Raw genomic sequence first — 22568 nt, 5'->3', positions numbered from 1 at the left:
AACCTATTGTTAAATATGAAAAGACAGAGCAAGGCAGTCTTGTAGATCTCTGTGCCATCAGCCCTAGATTATTTTAGTTCATTTCCTTTAGAGTCTACAACCTTTTCTGAGTGCCTACTATGTGCTAACTATGTATTTGGAAAATACTTCCTAAGGGCTGATACAGTGTCGAACTTAATCATGTTGTCCTTAGGGAGCTCTCAGTTGTGTCCAAATTGGTGATCAGTCAGTGTTCTTTGGTTATAAATAACTGAAGCCAATTATTTAAACCAAGCAAATAAGGAATTTAAAGCTGAATGATATGGAAAGAAAGCCTAGAGAACCAGCTTTGCAAAAGGAACAGAAACTAAGAAAAGAACTATTTAACTATCTGGAAAAAAATGAACTACAATTTTTAAAATATTTTTTTATTGATTTCAGAAAAGAAGGGAGAGGGATAGAGAGATAGAAAAATCAATGATGAGAAGCATCAATCCACTGCCTCCTGCATGCCCCTCACTGGGGATGGAGTCTGCAACCCGGGCACATGCCCTGACTGGGAATTGAACCATGACCCTCCTGGTTCATAGGTCAACATTCAACTACTCAACACTGAACTACTATTTTTCAGGTTTTGCACTATTTGGCTCAAGTTTTGAAGACCTGAGACAGAGGTTCTACTGGCCATACTCCTTTTCCTTGGCTGGGTAGAGGCTGATGAGAGAAAGGATGGGGCAGGAGACCTCTCCTTCAGCTTTTATAATACGAGATAGGACCCTTTGGTTTCTCCTTCCACCCAGGCTGCAGTAAGGAAAAGGCACCTTCCCCAAAAGGAAAGAGATGTGATGTTAGAAAAAGGAAATAGACATGAAGAATGCCCACTGCAGGGATCTGAACTTAACCTGCTAGAATAGAAGCCAAACTGTACTAATGGCTGGAAGAAATATAAATAAAGATATGGGAACATTCCTATTGTGGAAAATTTAAGAAACATTAAAAAGGATGCAAAATTGGACTTTGAAGGTCAACCAGGATTTCGACAGTCAGATGGGGAGATGGCCATGTTGATAGAGCAAAGAGCATAATAAGAGAGACAGTGAATTGTGCTGGTTATGAATGCAAGCTTTGTGCTTAGATATTATAAACAGATACGTTACCAAATAGCTATACAGACTTGACCAAATGACCCAATTGCTCTGAGTTTGATTCCTCTTCAGCAAAATGGGGGTATTAATACCTGCTTATGGTGTTAGAGTTGCCAGATAAAATACAGAACTCCTGGTTAAATGTCAATAAACTACGATTACTTTTTGGTGACTGTACCAAATATTGCATGGGGCACACTTATAAGAAAAAAAATTTAGTTGTTTATTTGAAATTGAAATTGAAAATGGGAACTCTATATTTTTATGTTTAATATCTGGCAACCCTGTACAGCATTGTTATGACAAATTCATTCATGTAAAGTGCCCAATATGATCCTTGTCACATAGTAGGTGCTCAGTAATAAGTGGTAGTGATCATTTTTGTTGTCACCATCATCACAGGCAAAATTCTGAAGCTTTGTATGCCTGAGCATACAAATCTTTCTAATCATTTCTTTTTCGGTCACTGCACCATAGACCATTTCCCAGTTAACTTGTGCTGATACCAGTAAGAGGAGTTCTCATTTTGTACACGGACACAGGTCCGTTCACCTTCTTCTTGTATTTGTATGGCTTCTCTTTCCTTCTGATTGTGTCAGATGTTTCTCTTGTATATCGATTTCATTTGACTTTATCTTTTAGCCACTCATAATTAATGAATATTATTTTCTATTCCCATCCATAAGCCAGTACTGAGAGTATTAAGAGCATTGGACTTGGGACTATATTTTAAGGGTCAAGAACAGAGTAAACTGAAGCATTGATTGCAGTGTTTGAATTGGAAACTGTAACACTTAATGGGTATGGATCAAATTATCCCACTTTCACGATTATGCCATATAAAATAGAATTAGAAACCTTCTGAAATCTAAAATAGTTATTCTCTTGCTTTTCCTTTATCTGTGAAGCTCATCATATAATCCTAGAGAAATGTCATTAGTTACAGAATATGTCCTTTATTCTCTTGTAGAATTTGTAAAATGATTTAAAAAAAATCTTTATTATTGTAAGTATTACACATCCCCTTCAACCCCCCTTAACCTCGTCTAGCCCCCCTCCCACCCCTGCTCCAGGCCTTCACCACCCTATTGTCTGTGTCCATGGGTTATGATTGATGTCTTCCCACCCAATGTAAAATGATGTTTTGTTGATATGTTTTATTTTTTTCCCAAGTAATTTTAACCTTCTTTTATCTCCTTTAAAAACCTAAGCAGCCCCTTCCCCATTTATGCATGGTTATTTTTCTCTTATGTAGTTGTGGCATTTACATGCTGGGACAAGATGATATCATAGGACAGAAACTTTAAGATATTATTGTTTCCAGTGAGCTAGCATATCTGTAGTACTGTCTGTATACAGAAATAATTAAACATTTGATAATAATAAAATTACAGCTATAATTTGTTAAGCACTTTCCCATAGTTCCAATCTCAAACTCTGTTAAGCTATTTGCATTCATTGTCTCACTTAATTCTCATACTATCCTCGTGCTGTTTTCATTTTTTTATGGTTGGGGAAACTAAGGCACAGAGAAGTGAGATAACTTGACCAAGGACATACAGTCAATAATTGGCAGAGGCAAGATTTCAATTTTGGTGGTTTAATTCTCTCATTCATTGTGCTGTTACCTTCTTCAAACAATTTGATAGCAATTTTTCTAGCAAGTTAGTAAAACAAAGCCTTGGAAAATTTAAATTAGCAGAAGAAGACCATACTAAAGAAGAAACCATTAGGGTTCCATTGAAAAGATACATTAGTCACTCAAATGGGTTACTATTTCTTTTCAATATAAGTGATGCTCCACTTCACAGCTTGTTTTTTGTTCTGCTCCGCAGTAGACCTTTGTTTTTAATGCTCCCTTTTTCTAGTTCCAAACAAAACTCATTCTGCTTCCCTGAGTTTCAAAGATTATTTTCTGACCCTCATGTCAAGGCCTGGGCTCAAATTAGAGAACGGACTGAACTCAGCCAGTGCCTTTTGCATGCTGTCTCACCCCATACACAGCAGTGCCATATTTTAGCCCAATTGCAGAAAATAAATCCTTTGCATGGGGTGAAAAAAACAAAACAAAACAAAACAAAAATTCAATGGCTAGGAAAAAGATAATACATCCTCTTTAAAGATAGCATTAAAAATGGCAATTCCACTTTGTTTATAAATCAGCAATTATAGTAGAAATAAATCCTCAGTCCAGTGCTTTTACATCCAAACCACAACTTGACCTTGAAGATGCTATCACAGCCCTAGCCAGTTTGGCTTCAGTGGATAGAGTGTTGTCCCGGGTTCGATTCTAGTCAAGGGCATGTACCTCGGTTGTAGACTCCTCTCCAGGCCAGGCCCTGGTTGGGGCTCATGAAGGAGGCAACCAATCAATGTGTTTCTCTCACATCGATATTTCTCTCTGACTTTCTCTCTCTCTTTCACTCTCTCTAAAAATCAATGGAAAAATATCCTTGGGTGAGGTTTTAAAAAAAAATTTAAAAAAACATATATTTTTAAAAAGATGCTATCACAACGTAAAATTTCTACTATTAAACAGAATTCCATGTGCTAAAAAAGAACAAATAAACAAACCAGAAGTACCAGAGCCTGTGGGGATGTAAAAGAGTGAGAGATGAGGGGCAATTAAGGAAAGATTTAAAAATTGAAAGACAGCCAACAGACAAGTCTTTCTTGGTCGACTTGCCCCTGATTCTGCCAAGATGTGAGTCAAAATTCAACTCATTCTTTAGGGGGAAATAATTAAGGAAAAAGTAAATGTATAATCGGTCTTAACAACAATAATCTTGATGTCACCACCTTACATTAGATGCTGCTCCATGGTTTCTGAAAGGCTCCCACAAATATTTCTCCTACATCTCATTTGGTCTTCACAGCTGTGGGTGAGGTGGGATTACCTGTATTTGTTCTGTGACTCAGGAAATGCAATTGCTTGCCCCAAAGTACAAAATTAGTCATTGATAGACCCAAACTAAGATTTATGTCTTTAATTTCTTATGGGTGTTTGTTTTTTTGTTGTTTGTATGTTGTTTTACCTTTCACTGTGACAGTTTTCTTTTTCTTGAAGATGGGAATTAGTTGAGTTTGGTGTTTTCACCTCACATTATCTGGAAACAGACATTGTTTTGAGAACTGTGGTTGATGCTTCTTGATGGAGCCAAAGGAATCTGGCTGCCCTTCTTGAATAGATCCTAGATCCTATAATAGATTCTTGAATAGAAGCATGGATGAAATGACATATTTGTTTTCCTATTTGTGGGATGGATTTTTGGTGTGGTCAGAAGATAAGATCTTCCACATGGCTTTGAAATTATCTCTCTATATAAAAGCCTAATATGCTAAGTGTCCGACTGAGCAGTCGACCGAACCAGTCACTATGATGTGAACTGACCACTAGGGGACAGATGCTCCAACTGGTAGGTTAGCTTGCTGCTGGGGTCCTGCTGATCAGAACTGAGTGAGATGGGGCCAGACACTTCCTGAAGCCCACCCGCGGTCCCTCCCGCGATCCCTCCCTGGCCACTGGCCCCAATTAGCCCCAATCAGGACTGGGTGAGACGGCCTTGATCAGCCCCGTCACTGGCCAGGCGGAGAGACTCCACCTGTGCACGAATTCATGCACCAGGCCTCTAGTGTTGAATAAAAAATGATAAGAGCTCCTTAAATGGACCTCTGTTTTATTTCTCATTGCATTGAAGGTCAATGTGATGTATTCACGAACAGTTAGTGCTATGGTGTAGAAATAATACCAATCATCCCTCATTTGAATTACTTCCTCTTTGTGTTTCTTTAGAAATGTGTGATGTGAGGTTAGTAAATAAGGGGAAAACTTAGGAAAACAAGCTATTTTGGGCCTTGGTGAATGTGGGCATTGGTATCTGTGCTCCTTGCTATCATACGCTGAATAACAAACTTATGTCTAAAAATACATACCAGATTCTTCCCTTCGATATTTGCATTTTCCCTTTCCTGAGGAACATATGCAAATATTTGTACCTATATGATGCATTTAGATAGAATTTTCCCAAGACTCTTTTCACAACCTTTTGAACATACAAAGTGAATGAAGGAAAACTATAGAAAAAGCAATCATGAAGAAAACCAAATGATTAATTTCTGGAAAGAATATTGTGCCTTGGGAAATTTAAAACTGCACCTTCTGCCTGTGCTATATCAAATTATTGAAGCAGCTTGGAGCCCAGTCGGTGTGACTCAGTTGTTGAGCCTCGACCTATGTATGAACCAGGAGGTTGCAATTTGATCCCAGTCAGGGCACATGCCTGGGTTGTGGGCTCCATCCCCAGGGTGGGGCATACAAGAGGCAGCCGACCAATGATTTTCTCTCATCACTGATGTCTCTACCTCTCTCTTCCTCTCTGAAATCAATAAAAATATTTTTTTAAAAGAAGCTTGGAGAGATTTAAGATTATACAACTATAACTGGTGGCCTAAACCCTGAGCCTAGCCTAAACCCTTGACCATGGCCATCAGTTAGTGGTAACTTCTGTTACTTAACTCCCTGACTGAGAAGCGAGAGGCTGATGTACAAGCTGTCATGAGGCTTGTTGTCCTTTAAGGACATACTCGCTCATCTGTCCAGCCAAACCTTCCAGATGCCTGGATTTATCATGCAAGTTAAGAGAGTAAATAGCATGATAGTGATGCTGAAAGTTTCATGGTTTCTATTCTTTAACGACCCTCCTAATACTTAGTTACTCTCTTCCCTCCCTCTGTGAGTCCCTGTCATCATAACAACAGACCTCAGCATCCCGGAAATTGGAAGACCCCCACCGCGCTCTGCCCACAGGACACACCGATCGGATCCGTCCTGCCATTTGGAGCACTGAAGCTCAGATTCCCAAGCCCCCTTTGAATCTCCTAGCGCAGGGATGCATTATCTCTAGGAGGTGACTATCTTGCCAGTCCAGGGGCACATGGAAGCAATTTTGTAGAAGCCCAGCCATTACCGGCACTGGCAGAAGGAGTGGGATTATTATTTTCATTTTCAAGCTGGGAAGCATCTGACCGCTATTAGCCAAATGTGCTTCTCCGGTTAGGACCCAGTCCTGAATCGGTCCTTAAAACTACTCAGTGTTAATCACCTGAATAAATATCTGTAGCTTTTGTAGTGACTAATGTGGGTGAACCGATATGTTTTTGTTTTATTTTCACTACTCATATAAAACTGAGCTTTATGCTGTAAAAGGAAAAAAAAGATCTGTCATATCACTCGATTTATAGTTACACAACACTAATATAAAAAGAGTGTGTCTTTTACAGTAGCTCTTAGGCAGCATGCTCTTTTGCAAGGCCTTTTAGCTCATGGCTCACTAAGTAGATTTTGGAAAGTTGAGAAACAGAGATGGAACATTTTTCCAGAACCAGTGGAATGTCCCACAAGTAAAGCTAGGGTTTTCAATTTCAGATCCTCCGGAAGAACTGAATTCATTTTCTTTCTTCCCTCTTAAAAGATTTATCTTGGACACTGGCTGGTGCAGGGACTGTCTGTACCTCCCTCCCTTCTTGAAACCATCCTCTGTCTTAGCCCTGTCATCGAGTTTGCTTATGGGGAATTGAAAACAGGCTCCCCGTCTCGAAAATGGTGTCGTTGCAGCCTATTAAGCTCAAAAATATTACATTTGAGGATTTATTTTAGATATTTATATTAAGTTTTGAAATATCACTGCTTCCTAGTCTGTGAAATATGCTGCATTTGAGGATTGATATTAAATATGCCTCTTAGGACAGGAACTACCAATTTTTATTTCAGGAGATAAATGGCATATAGAGACAGAAGCTCAGATCTAGCATCATTTATTATGCAGAAATCACAGAAAATACCATTTGTCCCCTTAAGCCTATACTGAGTTCCTGTCTTTTGTGTTTCACGGGGAAGGTAAGATTTGCTTTGTCACAATTTCCTTTCTTTCTGCTTGAATAACCATTTCAAGTCCAAATTACAGGGATTTTTTGTTGTTGTTGATTTTGTTTTTTGTTTGTTTTTACTGATTTTTTTTATTGTTGTTTAATCTAGGCCAGTGATGGCGAACCTATGATATGTGTGTCAGAGGTGACACGCGAACCCATTTTTTTGGTTGATTTTTCTTTGCTAAATGGGATTTAAGTATATAAAATAAATATCAAAAATATAAGTCTTTGTTTTACTATGCTTGCAAATATCAAAAAATTTCTAGATGTGACACAACACCAGAGTTAAGTTAGGGTTTTTCAAAATACTGACATGCCGAGCTCAAAAGGTTCGCCATCACTGATCTAGGCCCTAAACCTGGAATTGACTGTCAGTGTGCCAAAGAGGAATATGTTACATAAATTTTTGTTGTTGTTAACCCTCACTCGAGGATTTCCCCCCTCCATTGAGTTTTAGAGAGAGTGGAAGAGAGGGGCGGGGCGGGGTTGGGGGGGGGGGAGGAAGAGAGAGAGCGAGAAACATCGATGTCAGACACATCGATTGGTTGCCTTCTGCATGTACCCTGACAAGGGCTGGCTGGGATCAAGCCTACAACCAAGGTATGTGCCCTTGATCTGGAATTGAACATGCAACCCTTCAGTCCGTGGGCCAATGCTCTAAGCCAGGGGTCGACAAACTGTGGCTCGCAAGCCACATGCGGCTCTTTGGCGCCTTGAGTGGGGCCATGAAGTTTCAATCGCACTGTACGTGAATGCCCGCACGTGGTATTTTGTGGAAGAGCCACACTCAAGGGGCCACAGTTTGCTGACCACTGCTCTAAGCACTCAGCCAAAATGGCTAGGGCTCACATAAAATTTTAGTGGACCATGATGATTTAACAGTATGAGCCAAATTATTTTTAATAGAGTTCTCCCCCACCCCCCCAAATGTTAACCTCTCATTTTATAAATGAGAACAATGACACTATTTAATGGCTCAGGGTCACATAAAAATGGAATTCAAATCCAGGTCAGTGTAGTGTCAAAATCTGTTTTTTATACCACTTTGTGTTAATCCTATATAATGAAAGACTAATATGCAAATCGACCGAACAGTGGAATGACTGGTTGCTATGACACGCACTGACCACCAAGGGGCAGAAGTTTAATGCAGGAGCTGTCCCCTAGTGGTCAGTGGGCTCCCACAGGGGGAGCGCCGCTCAGCCAGAAGCTGGGCTCATGGCTGGCGAGTGCAGCAGCGGTGACGGGAGCCTCTCCTGCCTCTGTGGCAGCACTGAGGACCCCTTGGGTCCTTGGGGGATGTCCGACTGCTGGCGTAGGCCTGCTCCCTGAGGGGTCCTGGACTGCGAGAGGGTGCAGGCCTGGCTGAGGGAACACCACCCCCCCCTCCGAGTGCGTCAATCTCATGCACCAGGCCTCTAGTTTGAAAATATAGAACTGTCTATATTTGAATGAACAAGAAATTTAAATTTACTAAACTGACGCATTATAATATAGTAACTAAGGATAGTGATTTGATGGGTGGGTGTAGAGCAAGGGAGAGTGGCAGTAACATAAGTTATATTGTCTTCTATCATAGCAAAAACCAAAAAGTAATATATAAAATTGATCAAGAAACAATGGGATATACACATGGATGTGTCCAAAGAAGTAATAATGCAAACTCTTAAAAGAGGTTGTACTGGAGGGACTAGGACTGGGATTGATAAAGAATAAAACAAAAATGTACTCATAATTTCACAACTGAGAGATAACTTCTGTACCCACTTGGAGTTTTTTTGTGTCTTTTTTTTCTAGTCACATAAAAGGTCTTTTTTTTTTAATATACTTGAGACATATGTATAACTTGTTTCCTTGTATCTGCTTTCCTCACTTTTTCATTATATATTAAGTATTTCCATATCATTAAATATTCTTTAAAGACAGACTTTAATGACCTGAATGCCTCCTTTATATTACTTCTTTTATGACTTCCTCTACTCTTAAAATGTCTTCCAGCAAAAATAAATTTTTTAACACTTTATAGAATTTAGTTATTAAAAACTAGAGGCCTGGTGCATGAAAATTTGCGCACTGTGGGGGCGGGGGAGGGTGTCCCTCAGCCTGGCCTGCCCTCTCTCACAGTCTGAGAGCCCCCAGGGGATGTCCTACTGATCGCTTAGGGAGCATGCCTAAGCCACAGTCTGGCCTCCCTCTGCGGGAGGCGACCGGGCCAATCAGGGGAAGGTGCCACCCCCATCACCACTGCTGCTGCCACTCCCGGCCACCGGCCCTCCTCGGCCCTCGCAGCCACTGCGGCTTTGTCTGGAAGGACATCCAGAAGGACATCCAGAAGACGTCCAGTCTCTCCAGTCTAATTAGCATATTACCCTTTTATTAGTATAGATTGTAGTTATTTAGTAGTCATAACTACTACTTGAACTTATGAATTGCTAACTGTGACAGAAATAAATTAGGCTTCTGTTTATTAGTCTATTTAAGAAGTCATTGCTTTTTAGGTTCCATAATGGCTTTTGAAGCACTAGAATGTGGGGCTATTGGTAAATGCAGTTCTCTTGTTTCTAACAGCTTATATTGTGACTGCTTGGATAGAGGTGGTATTAAAGACTAGTTAAGAGCATGGATTGGTATTACATCTTTATAGCTCAGTAGCAGTGAGACTTTGTGCAAATTACAGCTTCTTATTACACCTCCTTTTCAAGGTTATAAAGACTAAATGAGATAATGAAGTACATAGCACAGAACCTGACCAATAGGCAGCACTGAATATTCTCGTGTGTGTGTATGTGTGTGTGTGTCCCCTCATTGTGAAGCCTTTGGTTATTGGACAGAACAGCGGTAATTGGCCTTCGTAGAGGTTGAACAGCATCAGAACTTTCAAAGTAGCTGGCCATGGGGAGGGAAAGCAAATAACCCATTTTTAAATCTGGGCCAGCAGGAAGGCATCTTTGTTCTGTCCCATTGAGCTAAGTCTTATAAGTAACTTCAGACTCTGCAGTGAGCCAGCTGCACACAGGCATTTACCAAGCTCGCGGCTGTGTCCGCAGTGCTTGACAACCACTGAAATGCACGCCGGTGCCCCAAAGAACTGGCTTATGCTTTTTTTCTCATTACTTAGTGGCTATGTAGTTTCTATATAAGGGCCTGTGCTGCTCTAATAAATGATTATGGATGGTAAAGTAATGGCTTCCATTTACTGAGTGCTGACTATGTTATATGGCTAAGGGCTTTTCATGCATTATCTCATTTAGTCCTCCTGGCTACTCTGTGAGACTGTTACTATCATCCCTGTTTTATAGGTGAGGAAACTAAGATTGATTGAGATTTGGTGTTACCTAGTGAGAATTTGAGTGCTGCTCTACCTGACTCCAGAATCTGAGCCTTTTGCTTTACTTGTAGCTCTACTGCCTTTGTTTCATAATTGCTGCAGAGCCTCATTCATTGGCTCACTCGACATTAGTTGAGGTCCTACTCTGTGCCCCCACACAGAGTTCTCAGTACTGGGTTATAGCACACAGACAAAAGTTCCTGCCCTCCTAAAGCTTACCTTCTGCAATGTTAAGTTACTTGTGTCCATTTCCCTCCTAGAAAGAGTGTTTCCCATAAGGCAGTGACTGTGTCTTATTCCTCTTGATTTGGGGGGAGGGGGCTGGCGGGGTGTAACTGAAATTTTATTCAAGACTAATTCCTGGGCATATGAAAGAATTATTTCTACAAAAATATTGGAAGCTAAGGCATGCCACCTTCTGTTCGTCTATTTATTTTAGCACTGGCTTTTATACCTTCCAGATTCCTCAAACTGGAGTTGTTCTTACTGGTACTTTATGAAGCATTCAGGGGTTTATTATTATTTATGATAAAGTGGCTTTTTGCTATCTTGGTTTCTTTGACTTCCCTAAATGTTTTGTAAGTATGTGGGCCAGCATAAAAATCATCTTTCTTTAGAATACACTAAAAATACATCAGACAAAACTAGTACCAGAGGATTAATTACATGATACAATAAATAAAAATATTCTGATATAATTTTAAAAATACATGATACAGCAGGAAAGCCTAACTGTGAGGGGAAAAATCATGATACCTTTTATTCTGTGGTTTCAAGAATATTAAATCTTTCCCTACAAGTGAATTATTATAATTTTAAAGAAAATGGTATCATAAAATGTTTGTGTTGAATGTCATTTATTAGCCAGGTAAAGGTTGAAACTAATTTTAAATAGCCTTGGGTGCAGGCTACTGTGAAATAATCTTTACCCAGGAAGTCATCAATAAATACTAGCAAGTATGTGGTGTTTTAATAAAGTAGCTGCCTTATTTTTCCCTTGGAAATACAATTAAACCTTTTTGATCCCATGAGGAGCAAATGGCTGGTAATGTTTCTCATTTTTTAAGAATCATTTATCCAAGATTCCTGGCAAAGCAGCTGGCTGTTCATTTTAGAGTTTGACATTGCTTCTCCTTGGGACGTGATGCTGGGCTTTCTGATAACCAGTGCAAACTCCATGAATATCTTTCGTTTCTCTAGAAGGAGGCTACCAGCTGGATATGCAAATACTCCCCGACGGCCCAAAGAGTGATGTGGACTTTTCAGAGATTCTTAATGCAATTCAAGAAAGTAAGTTTCGCTCAAATTTTAAATTTATTGTAAAAGAGGAAACTCTTATAATACTTGGGAGGGGTCCCTGAAACTAGAGACCTTGAATGCCAGAGTTTAAAAAAATGCAATGACGTCTTAAAGGAGATATGGGTTAAATAGTTTGAGACCAGAAGAGATGGTTAGTTAAATGCAGGTTTAATTTGTAAAACTGTGAACCACATAATATTGGGGTCTTTGAAGAAGCCTGGTGGAAAACCTTAGTGGAATTATAAATTCTGTATATGGAATATGCTATATACTATTTTATAAATCACTAGGTATTATAATTTTTTAGATTCCTGAATTAATCATACCAAATGAAAAATCTGTAACAAACCAGAATACTATTCCTTTGCTGAGATGTAAGTAGTAGGAAGTAAGTGTTGATGCAGTAAGCCAAATTCAAGAAACGGGCATCAGGAATCACTGATGATGGGCTGTGACCCAGAAGTGAGCCCCTCTCTTCTAAGAATTTTGATTAATCAAGGTTTACTCTTCTTAGGCTACTTTATTTGTGTTTTATGGTTTTCACTAGGAATTTTTCCATAATTAATACATTTAATCCAATTATAGATTTAACCCTGAAGATGGATGATGCAGTATCACATACTAAGTCATTAATATTTCTGTTTTGTTATTGGAGCTCTAATCTATAATAATAAAAGTGTAATATGCTATTAGACCAGACAACTGAACGACCTTCCGGACCTCATTCTGGACGTCCTTCCGGATGAAGCTGCTGCGGTGGGGGCCAAGGCAGAGGCGGTTAGGGGCTATCAGGCAGGCAGGCGAATGGTTAGGGGCTATCAGGCAGGCAGGCGAATGGTTAGGGGTGATCAGGCAGGCAGAGGCAGTTTGGGGCAATCAGGCAGGCAGGCAAGCAATGAGGGGCGATCAGGCAGGCAGGCAGAGGCAGTTAGGGGCGATCAGGCAGGCAGGCAGAGGCAGTTAGGGACAATCAGGCAGGCAGGCGAGTGGTTAGGGGCTCTCAGGCAGGCAGGCAGAGGGGTTAGAGGTGATCAGGCAGTCAGGCAAGCAAGCGGTTAGGAGCCAGCAGTCTCGGATTGTGATAGGGATGTCTTACTGCCGGTTTAGGCCCAATCCCTGGGCCTAAACTGGCAGTCAGACATCCCCCGAGGGGTCCTGGATTGTGAGAGGGTGCAGGCTGGGCTGAGGGACCCCCCCCCCCCCATGCATGAATTTTGTCCACCAGGCCTCTAGTTCTAGATAATGATGTTCCTCTTTAAATAACAATGTTGCATTTAAAGGATTTGGATGTGAAGATCATTGCATTGCATAAAGAATCAATGCAATTTTTTTCTTTTTTGCTACGATGAGTTTTGTGACATTGCATTTGTTATGTGAGTTTTTAATAAACAATTTCAAGCATTTTTAGTCATCCCCTTTTGTCATTATACTACTCTCCTGACCTTATTTGATACTATCTCCACTTTTTGGACAACTTAGGGTGGGAGAAGTAAAGTATCAAGGTCATCTGATAAATAATGGAGACCAAACTAGAATGGAGGGTTAATTCCTTCATGAAGGTGCTCAGTTTAGGTGTTTAAACACACATAGGTGAAGGATCCTAAAGTAGAAGAGGATGAGGCTGAAATATTTATGATGAAGAATGTAAGAGGACCAGCTATTTGTTCTGGCTGGACAGTCCCTTCAGATTAGGTTCATGAAGAAAAGAGAAAAATTTCCCGAGGAGAATAAAAATCAAATTAATAATAAGTACTGATTTAATTTGACTGGAAATTGCCTTTTTAAGGGCCAAGTAGATACAGATTGATTGTAACTTAAATAAGTTCTTAACATTAAATATATTTTTTTTAAAAGTAAAAAACCAAATTAATAGATATTAGACAGAAAATAACTTTTCATGGAAAGTTATAAAATTATGTAATTACATTATTTGATGTGAAAGATGATAAAGCATACAGTGCTGAAAGGATTTAAAAATATTTTAACCCAGCCGTTGTGGCTCAGTGGTTGAGCATTGACCCATGAACCTAGAGGTCACTGGTTCGATTTCTGATCAGGGCACATGCTCAGGTTGCAGGCTGGATCCCCAGCAGGGGCCGTGTAGGATGCAGCAGATGGATGATGTTTCTATCTCTCTATCTCTATCCCTTCCTGTATAAAAATCAATAAGAAAATATTTTAATAAATGATACAGTGGCTTCCCTGCAAGTCAGGAGATGAATATTTTTAGGACTGAATGAACTTATATCAAAATTAACTAAATGTTTATGAGACTATTTTTATAGTAATTTTTGTTAGCACATCTTAGTAAAGACATTTGTATATGACACTTTATAGTTTAGAATGGTGAATTTGTTATGAACAGATAGAAGAATATAAGTTTGTAAGTACTTTATATTTAAATTTAAAAATAAGAAAAAGAAAGTGTTATTTCACTTTAAAATGCAAATCAAATTTTTTATTGGTTTAAGAATTTTCTAATCTATTATTTTCATGTTGAGAATTAAGTTTTATGCTAAATAGGTTTGGGAAGTTGCTCACATAGCCTGCCTGGGTTATTCCTGGTAAGAAAGATTTGGGCTATTTATTCACCTTCAGTTTCTATCTGGATTCCATATGTGCTTCAGATATTTAACCAGTTCATTGAAATTTCTAAGTATAAAGACGCATAGTTTGGTTCTTCAAGGGACTGTACCTTAGATTATTGTTTATGAAAAGCTTTGAGAGACCAACATATAAAAATGTAAAAAAAGTATACTATAGGATTTAAACGTCAGTAAAACTTCTCTCCTCTATTTTTAGCATGATGATGGAGAGTGTTCATTGTTTTCTTAGAATTTTGTGGAATATATGTATGGCCTTCAAGATCAAGATAGAAGAGTGAGTGAGTGTGTGTGTGTGTGTGTGAGTTTCAAACATTTCTTGAGTCTGAGATAGGCCAGACTCAAGAAGTGTTTTAAGAATTTTGTTTTTAAGACAACCATAAGTAAAAGCAGATACTAATTCCTCCATTTTATTTATTTATTTATTTATTTATTTGTTTATTTGCTTGTTTTAATCCTCCCCCAGGATATTTTTTTCATTGCTTTTCAGAGAGAGTGCAAGGGAGGGAGGGAGGGAAGGAGGGGGAGAGAGAAACATCCATGTGAGACACACTGATTGGTTGCCTCCCACATGAGCCCCAATCAGGCCAGGGATCGAGCCTCCTACCCAGGTACGTGCCTTTGACCATGAATCAACCCTCAACCCTTGGGTGTGTAGGCTGACCCTCTAACCACTGAGCTCACTGGCCAGGGCTAATTTCTTTATTTTAAAAGTGAAGAAACTGAGTATATCTGCCCAAGGCTATATGGGTAATATATGACAGAGGCAATATTTAATCCTACATCAGCCCTTGTTCTGCTATTTAAAAGAGAAAATAAAATGAATAAGAAAAACTAACTACTTTGGATTTCTAAAATGTTATTACTATGTTGTTACATCTTAATGTAAGAATTCCTCCCTATGCTTCTACATTGTAAAGTATATTTGTGTTTTTTCCTATAGTGCTTATGCCCTTAGAATAGCTTCATCTATTCAAAAAAAGATTCGTCGGAGAAGCTGGCCATCCATAAGTTGTTTCTCAACTTCCTGCATCTCAGCTATACAGCTTATAAGGAAGAAAAGAGTTACTCTATTCATTCAACCGCCTATCCATCTCACCTGTTATGTGCCAGGCACTGTGCTAGGCATAATATCTTAAAGTAGTGTTGAACATTTTGGTGTATAGTTTAATTCATGAAAAATTAAAATGGTCACAGATCCCATTTTGTTTCATTGTTCAAATTGAAAACAACTTGGTTTCTTTTTAGGAAAAAAGCATTTATATGTGTCAGTATAATGTAAATGTGTGTGTGTGTGTGTGTGTGTGTGTGTGTGTGTGTGTATTCCTTGAGGTTATTTTCCCCATCTCTTCATTCTCTTCCTTTGCTCCTCATCCCATGATGGCAGCCAGGTTCCTTGAACTCCTTTGGTTCTACAGAGTTTTGTGTTGTCTAAAGTTCCTGGCTTCTATTTTCTACAAGCCTGAGCTTTTGGGTGGGTGATGCTTGGATAGGAGAAGGAGGAGGGGTGAGGAAAGGAGAGAGAGAGAGAGAGAGAGAGAGAGAGAGAGAGAGAGAGAGAGAGAGAGAGAGAGAGAGAAAGAAAGAAAGAAGAAGAAGAAGAAGAAGAAGGAGGGGAGGGGAGAGGAAAGAGAGAAACATCAATTTATTATTCCACTTATTTATGCAGTTATTGGTTGATTCTTATATGTGCTCTTACCTAGGATCAAACCTGCAACCTTTGCATATGGGGGCACACTCTAATCAACTGAGCTTCCCGGCCAAGGCCATGTGGGTACTCTTGAGTGGCATTCATACCCTAGCAGACATTATTGTGTTATAGTCCATTAGGTTCTAATGAGGGAAAGAGAGCAAAGAGCAGAGTATTTGAAATGAGACCTGGGAGTTGGAAGGATTGTTCAATACTTGTTATCCTGTAGCCTGACCCTCTGTGTTCACACACTTGCCCACATCCTATATAATAAAAGGCTAATATGCAAATCGACTGAATGGCAGAACGACCGGTCACTATGACGTGCACTGACCACCAGGGGGCAGATGCTCAACGTAAGAGCTGCCCCCTGGTGGTCATTGTGCTCCCACAGGGGGAGTGCTGCTCAGCCAGAAGCCAGGCTCACAGCTGGTGAGCGCAGCATTGGTGGTAGGAGCCTCTCCCACCTCCACGGCAGTGATAAGGATGTCCGGGGAGCGGGCCTAAGCCATCAGTAGGACATCCCCCAAGGGCTCCTGGACTGCAAGAGGGCATAGGCTGTGCTGAGGGACCCCTGCGAGTGCACGAATTTCGTGCACTGTGCCTCTAGTAATCATATAATTGCTCCTCCATTGGTGGCTCTTTGTATTTCTATGGCTGAGGAGACTGAGTCATTTCTCAGAGACATCCAGTGAGTCATTTTGAATCTAATTTATTGAGCTCTGATTTCCAATTTTATTTTGAATCCACACGGTCATGCTGTTTCAAAGGAGAAGATGGGGAAGAGGGAAGGGCTGACATATATTGAAGTAGTTATCTTGTCTGGCAACTATGGTTGTGGTTGACCTTCTTACCTACATTATTTTATTTGGTGTTAGATTCTCTTTGCTTAATTTCCACATTTGTAAGAGAGAGATAATTATCCAGGCAAAGCCCTTAGGGTAGTGCCTGGCAAGCTCTGGGCAAGTGTGGGCTGCCTCCTTGTCTTGATTCCTCTCAAAAGTTCTGCATGGTAAATTGTATGATCTCCACTTAAAAGATAAAGAAGTTAAAGTTTAAGTTAAATCACCGAATCTGATAGCTACTAAGAGGGGGGACTAGCATTTGAACCCAGGCTTGTCTGAATCCAAAGCTCATGCTCCTTTCAGAGAAGGGAAAATTATGTTCAGTAGACTTTGAGGATCTGTAATGCAGAACATCACTGACCTCTTTTCAAGTCGTGAAAAGGTAACCAAGGTTACTGAGCAAAGCTGGAGTCGGGCACACAGTTCTCTAAATATCACTCCCAGGGTTGTAATAGGTGCTTCATTGTCTGCCCTGTTACAGAACTAATGAAGGCGTCTGTCTCTTCTTTAAAATGAAGTAGCAGTTGGAGAAGCTTTTCATAAGAAACACTAGAGGCCAGGTGCACGAAATTTGTGCACTGAGGGGGGGGGGTGTCCTTCAGCCCAGCCTGCACCCTCTCCAATCTAGGACCCCTCACGGGATCGGGCCTAAACTGGCAGTCAGACATCCCTCTCACAATCCGGGACTGCTGGCTCTCAAACACTCGCCTGCCTGCCTGCCTGCCTGCCTGCCTGCCTGATTACCCCTAAATGTTTCTGCCTGCCAGCCTGATCACTCCCTAGCCGCTCCCCTGCCAGCCTGATGGACACCTAACTGCTCTTCTGCCAGCCCGATTGCCCCCAACTGCCCTCCCCTGCCAGCCATCTTGTGGTGGCCATCTTGTGCGAGGGTGTTATGGTCAATTTGCATATTACCTCTTTATTATATAGGATGCTGTCCCAGGACCGAGTCAATGGTCTTGGCCCCATTGCAGAGTGTACGGTGGGAACCCCGTGCCATAATCAGCACTCTGTTTTATACACAGCATCATTAGGGAGCCAGGAAATGCCAATATAATTACTTTCTTAATGACCACACATTTTTTTTGAATTTCAAAATATTTTAAGTAAATTTTCTATGGCAGGAAAAGAGTGCCTGCTCAGATTTGTATCGGTGAGGATCCCAGTTTTTTTACCCCAGTGTTTCTTTGGGATGTATTAATATAACCACTTAATGTTGCCATAACACACTAATGGAAGTTTGCAAACTTTTTATAGCAGGAGAATCAGTTTCCCCCCCCCCCCCAAGTTTATTTTCACATATCATCTCAATATATAAAACAGATAACTGGGCTGTTTGGGGTGAGGTGAGGTGGGTGGGTGGGGTGGGGTGAGGTGGGCTTGGTGGGTAGAGGATATAGGGCTTTGCCCACTCAGTTTCCTCTTTACACCCTCCATGGTTTCTTGAAGCTCCTAAAAGGATTCTGGGGTTCCAGGGAACACACTGAAAACCACTGGCCTATTATAAAGGAATAAAGCCAGCTAAGAAAGGATTTGTGTCCTTTCTAATTATTTCATTTATTTATTTTGAGTTTTCTGAACTAGTCCCTTTTTAAAAATTACTATTAGTAGTAAACCAGGCAGTCTTTGCCTTAGGGACATTCTCAGATTCATTGAAAGAGTAGTGCACATCTAGAGCAGTGGTTCTCAACCTTCTGGCCCTTTAAATACAGTTCCTTATGTTGTGACCCAACCATAAAATTATGGTTGCTACTTCATAACTGTAATGTTGCTACTGTTATGAATTGTAATGTAAATATCTGATATGGAGGATGGTCTTAGGCGACCCCTGTGAAAGGGCCGTTCGACCGCCAAAGGGGTCGCAACCCACAGGTTGAGAACCACTGATCTAGAGAGCCCTAGGCTTGCAAGGGTCATATAAATGCTAAGTGGTGTTTAGTCTTTAAAATCCCAGGCTAAGGTGCTCAATGCTGTGCTGAGTCTGTGTGTTTCCCTGAATTTTTAAAAACATTTCATTTGATCTATTTGTTCAAGTTTAAAATGTGTCAGATCTGTCGGGCTAACGATGTAAAGTCTAGCTTTATTTAGAACTGTGACAACGTGATTGTTTGGTGGTTAAGTGACTTCCTGTTCTTGAAAGCCTATTATTTAAGAATAATAGAATGCTTTCCAATAAAAAGAAAGAAGCCGGTTAGAAATAGCTTGGAGAAAACAGCACTGATGATTCTCAACACACAGTCAGCTTTCAATAAATTGTTGTCTATTCTCACTTCCTTTAATTTAAATCTCTGAGCCTAAACGAGAAACAGATTCTTTTAAATAATCTCACAAAGCTCATTAGGAAGGAAAAGATAACAGTTTATATAATGTGACAACTAGCTTTTATTTATTTTAAAATGGACACTGTGTGCCTACTATTTGCCAGCAATTCTGGAGCTACCTTGAGCTTTCACCTAAAAGGGACCCTAGACATAAAGATGAACCTGCTATAAAACAGCCAGGCAAGGGTTCAGATTGAGATATAAACATGTTTTTTTGCATTGTAAATTATTCCTGAAGGTGTCCCCCTTTTTTGGCACTTTCTAACGAGGCTTTGAGGTCACTGTGCAATACCTTCAGAATCCTGAGTATCAGGTGGAATAATGTGGAACTCGGGACAAAAATAGTATAATGAACTGGCACTTGAACAAATAGAGACTTAGGTTATGCTGCTCAGCCTTCTCATGTCTTCAGTGACCTGTAATTTCACTTTATTTTCTCTGCATCAGAAAATACTGAGATCAGAGCACCCTGTCCTGCCATACAAGGTGGGGTTATTCTGCTGCGTGTGGAAAATAGAGAATTAAAGACAGGAGCAGTGAATCCAACTGTTTGGTTTTTTTGTATTTATTTCTTAGTCTCTTTTAGACTATTTCTGAAACATCTTTACTGTTTTGGGGTCCCCCCCCATTGCTTTTATAACACTGGTCCTCTGATTTCTCTGGGATAGCGCAGGGTGGGGCAAAAGTAGGTTTACAGTTGTGAGCAAAAGAACCACAGAGTTTATTCTTGCATTCTTGCTTATTAATGTATGTATTATTTTCCATATGAACAACTGTAAACCCACTTTTCCCCTCCCCTGTACAGTGAGCCAGCCCTCTGAAATCTCTTTGCTCTGCTGAATTGGGTGAATTACTCAGACTCTGTGGCTGATTTTTGGTCTTCCCGGGCAATTTGAGTGTGTTGACCCTTGCTTAGCTGTTACATGCATATGCATGTCCCTGCTGTTTTATTTCCAGGTCTTTATAGCTGAGTGCTTTTTGCAAAGCAGAATTATTGCTTTCCCTAATGCATGGTATCTGGCTACCCTGACCCATCGTAGCTGCCCAGTGGTGTTTACACAGCCCTTTCTGAGTCCGAATGCAGTGCGGGTCCATTATTTGGGCTGCATGAAGTGTTTGCATTTGCTTTCACACTCTCTTTCCTTCTGGTCAGTCTTTTTTTTTTTTTTTTAATCCTTGCTAGAGGATATATTTCCGTTGATTTTGAGAGAGAGAGAGAGAGAGAGAGAGAGAGAGAGAGAGAGAGAGAGAATATGAATGAATGAATGAATGAATGAATGAATGAATGAATGAGAGAGAAAGAAACATCGATGTGACAAAAACATTGATCGATTGTCTCCCATAAAGGCCTGGACCAGGGATTGAACTCGCAACCTAGGTATGTGCCCTGACCAGGAATCCAACCCACAACCTGCTTGGTGTACGGGACAATGCTCCAGCCAGCTGGGCTCCTTGTGGTCATTCTTACTCGACTCCTCAGAACATTTGGCTCCCTGTCTTGTTCATGGACCTAATAGTAGAGCTGTTCTAGGGATGTATTTATCAAACCTATTTTTATTTGAATATAAGGAAGGTGATGGCATCATTAACAAGTGACCTTATTTGGATGAGGCATATGTTTGTGACATTGGTGCCTGTGGATAGAGAGACCGTGCTCCCATCTTGGCTGCACAGTGAGCTCTGGGATGACAGGGCCATGCCTGTCGTGGCCAGCACTTGAGCCCAGTTCCTAACCCAGCATGGTGTCTGGCCATAAATACTCTTCGAATAAATAGATTTTACAAAATTGATTAACTTCGGGACTTGGGGGTTGTTTTCTCTTAAAAGAAAATAATGTAAGTTTGCATCACAGGATATTATATTTTGTTTCTAAAATTTGTCATGTAGTTAAAGCTGATAGATGAGCCACAATGGTGACATGCTGATGAAGGACATGCGTCTCTCCAATCTGTGGAATGTCTGTATTCTACAGTCTTCATTCTGAGCATGTGGTCAGCTAGGCATTGTCTGACTTCAGCATTTCTAATCTCTGCTGAAGCACGTGAGAGCCTGGCAGGTAATAATGGTGCCTTAATAACACTTATTCTCTAACTATCAGATAGCCTTGACATACCAACTTCTCTTGAGCGCTCAGGTGGCATCAGCTCCAGGATGACTTTGACAGGTGTCTCTGATGGGCAGCAATAAGGCTCCTTTTCCTTTTTCCAGGTTATCTGGTCCTTCTACAATCAAATAGTTGGGGCTTTAATACCGGGCAGAACTTCTCAACCTTAGCACTGTTGACATTTTGTGCTGGCTAACTCTTTGTTGTGGGGGCTACTCTGTGCAGTGTAGAGTAGAAATAGCAAACCTATTTTTATTTGAATATAAGGAAGGTGATGGCATCATTAACAAGTGACCTTATTTGGATGACCTTGATACCTCTTTTTTTTTTTGCTAATCAAAATGTTTATGGGTTTGTAAAAGATGACCACATGGTAACTACCTTATTTGTTCTTACATTTTCAGAAATGAACATAAAATTCAGATACTTGTAGCTCACCATTTCATTTAAATGAGACGTTTTTAAACCACACAGTTAAAAAAACAAAACAAAAACCAATACAATGTATTAAAACACATAATAACAAGAGTCTATGTGTAAAAATATAACTTTTACATACACAATTTCTAAATAATGATACGCTTGCCGTTTGTTGCATAAAATTTACAAATGTATTTCATTACTATATAACTGGCAAAACAGGAGAACAGATGGAACATTTAGACCATTTTGATGGATTTATGGCATTTACTCAGTGCTGATAGGTGGAAAAAACTACTTGAATAGGGATTTTTTTTTTTTCTTAATACATGCCAAGATTGTGTGGCTGTAAAAACAGAAACGAGTTAGAGACAGAAGGATGCTGACAAATACTTAACTAGGAGCGCTATTTGTTTACTGCACTATATACCAAACTCAATCATTATAAAGATTCACGTTGGAAGTTGGTTCAGTTTCAGCAGCATCCCAGGCCTCTACCCATTGGATACTACTAGCACTGCCCCAAATGATGAAAAGTGTGTCCAGGCAATGCCAGATGTCTCCAGGGTGAAAGTTTGGTCCATTTGAGAACCCAGATGGAGTGGGCTTTATTGAACTGATTGTGCCAGCACGAGGAGGTGATACGGGCAGAAGATGACCTGATAATTGTCTATCCTTGACCAAAGCATAGGGCAGTTCTCATGAATGGATGAATGGATTCAACAATTCTCCTCAGTCTGAGGCAATCAATCACCTAGAGGTGGATCTCAGTGTCCTCTTTAGCTCCCACCTTTATCCTTTATCTCATCCCAGTCTACCCTCTTAACAACCATTCCATAATTTTTAGACTTTAAAAAATTATAGGTGATAGACAGTATTATAATAGATTAATGTATACAGTATAGT

The 22568-nt window shown here is 40.2% G+C and overlaps 1 protein-coding gene across 3 annotated transcripts in view; it reads left to right on the top strand.

Moving 5' to 3' along the window:
• The window catches only part of ANO4 (anoctamin 4), a 301902-nt gene that overhangs the window by 147424 nt on the left and 131910 nt on the right, over positions 1-22568 (top strand). For all 3 annotated transcript variants that reach the window (XM_059681867.1, XM_059681866.1, XM_059681868.1), the window contains one exon: positions 11581-11670. In XM_059681867.1, the coding sequence (XP_059537850.1) occupies positions 11581-11670 (90 nt within the window). The remainder of the gene's footprint in view (positions 1-11580; positions 11671-22568) is intronic.

The sequence above is a fragment of the Myotis daubentonii genome, chromosome 2, assembly GCF_963259705.1.
Source record: "Myotis daubentonii chromosome 2, mMyoDau2.1, whole genome shotgun sequence".
NCBI lineage: Eukaryota > Metazoa > Chordata > Mammalia > Chiroptera > Vespertilionidae > Myotis > Myotis daubentonii.
This window is presented reverse-complemented; position numbering and strand designations above follow the sequence as displayed.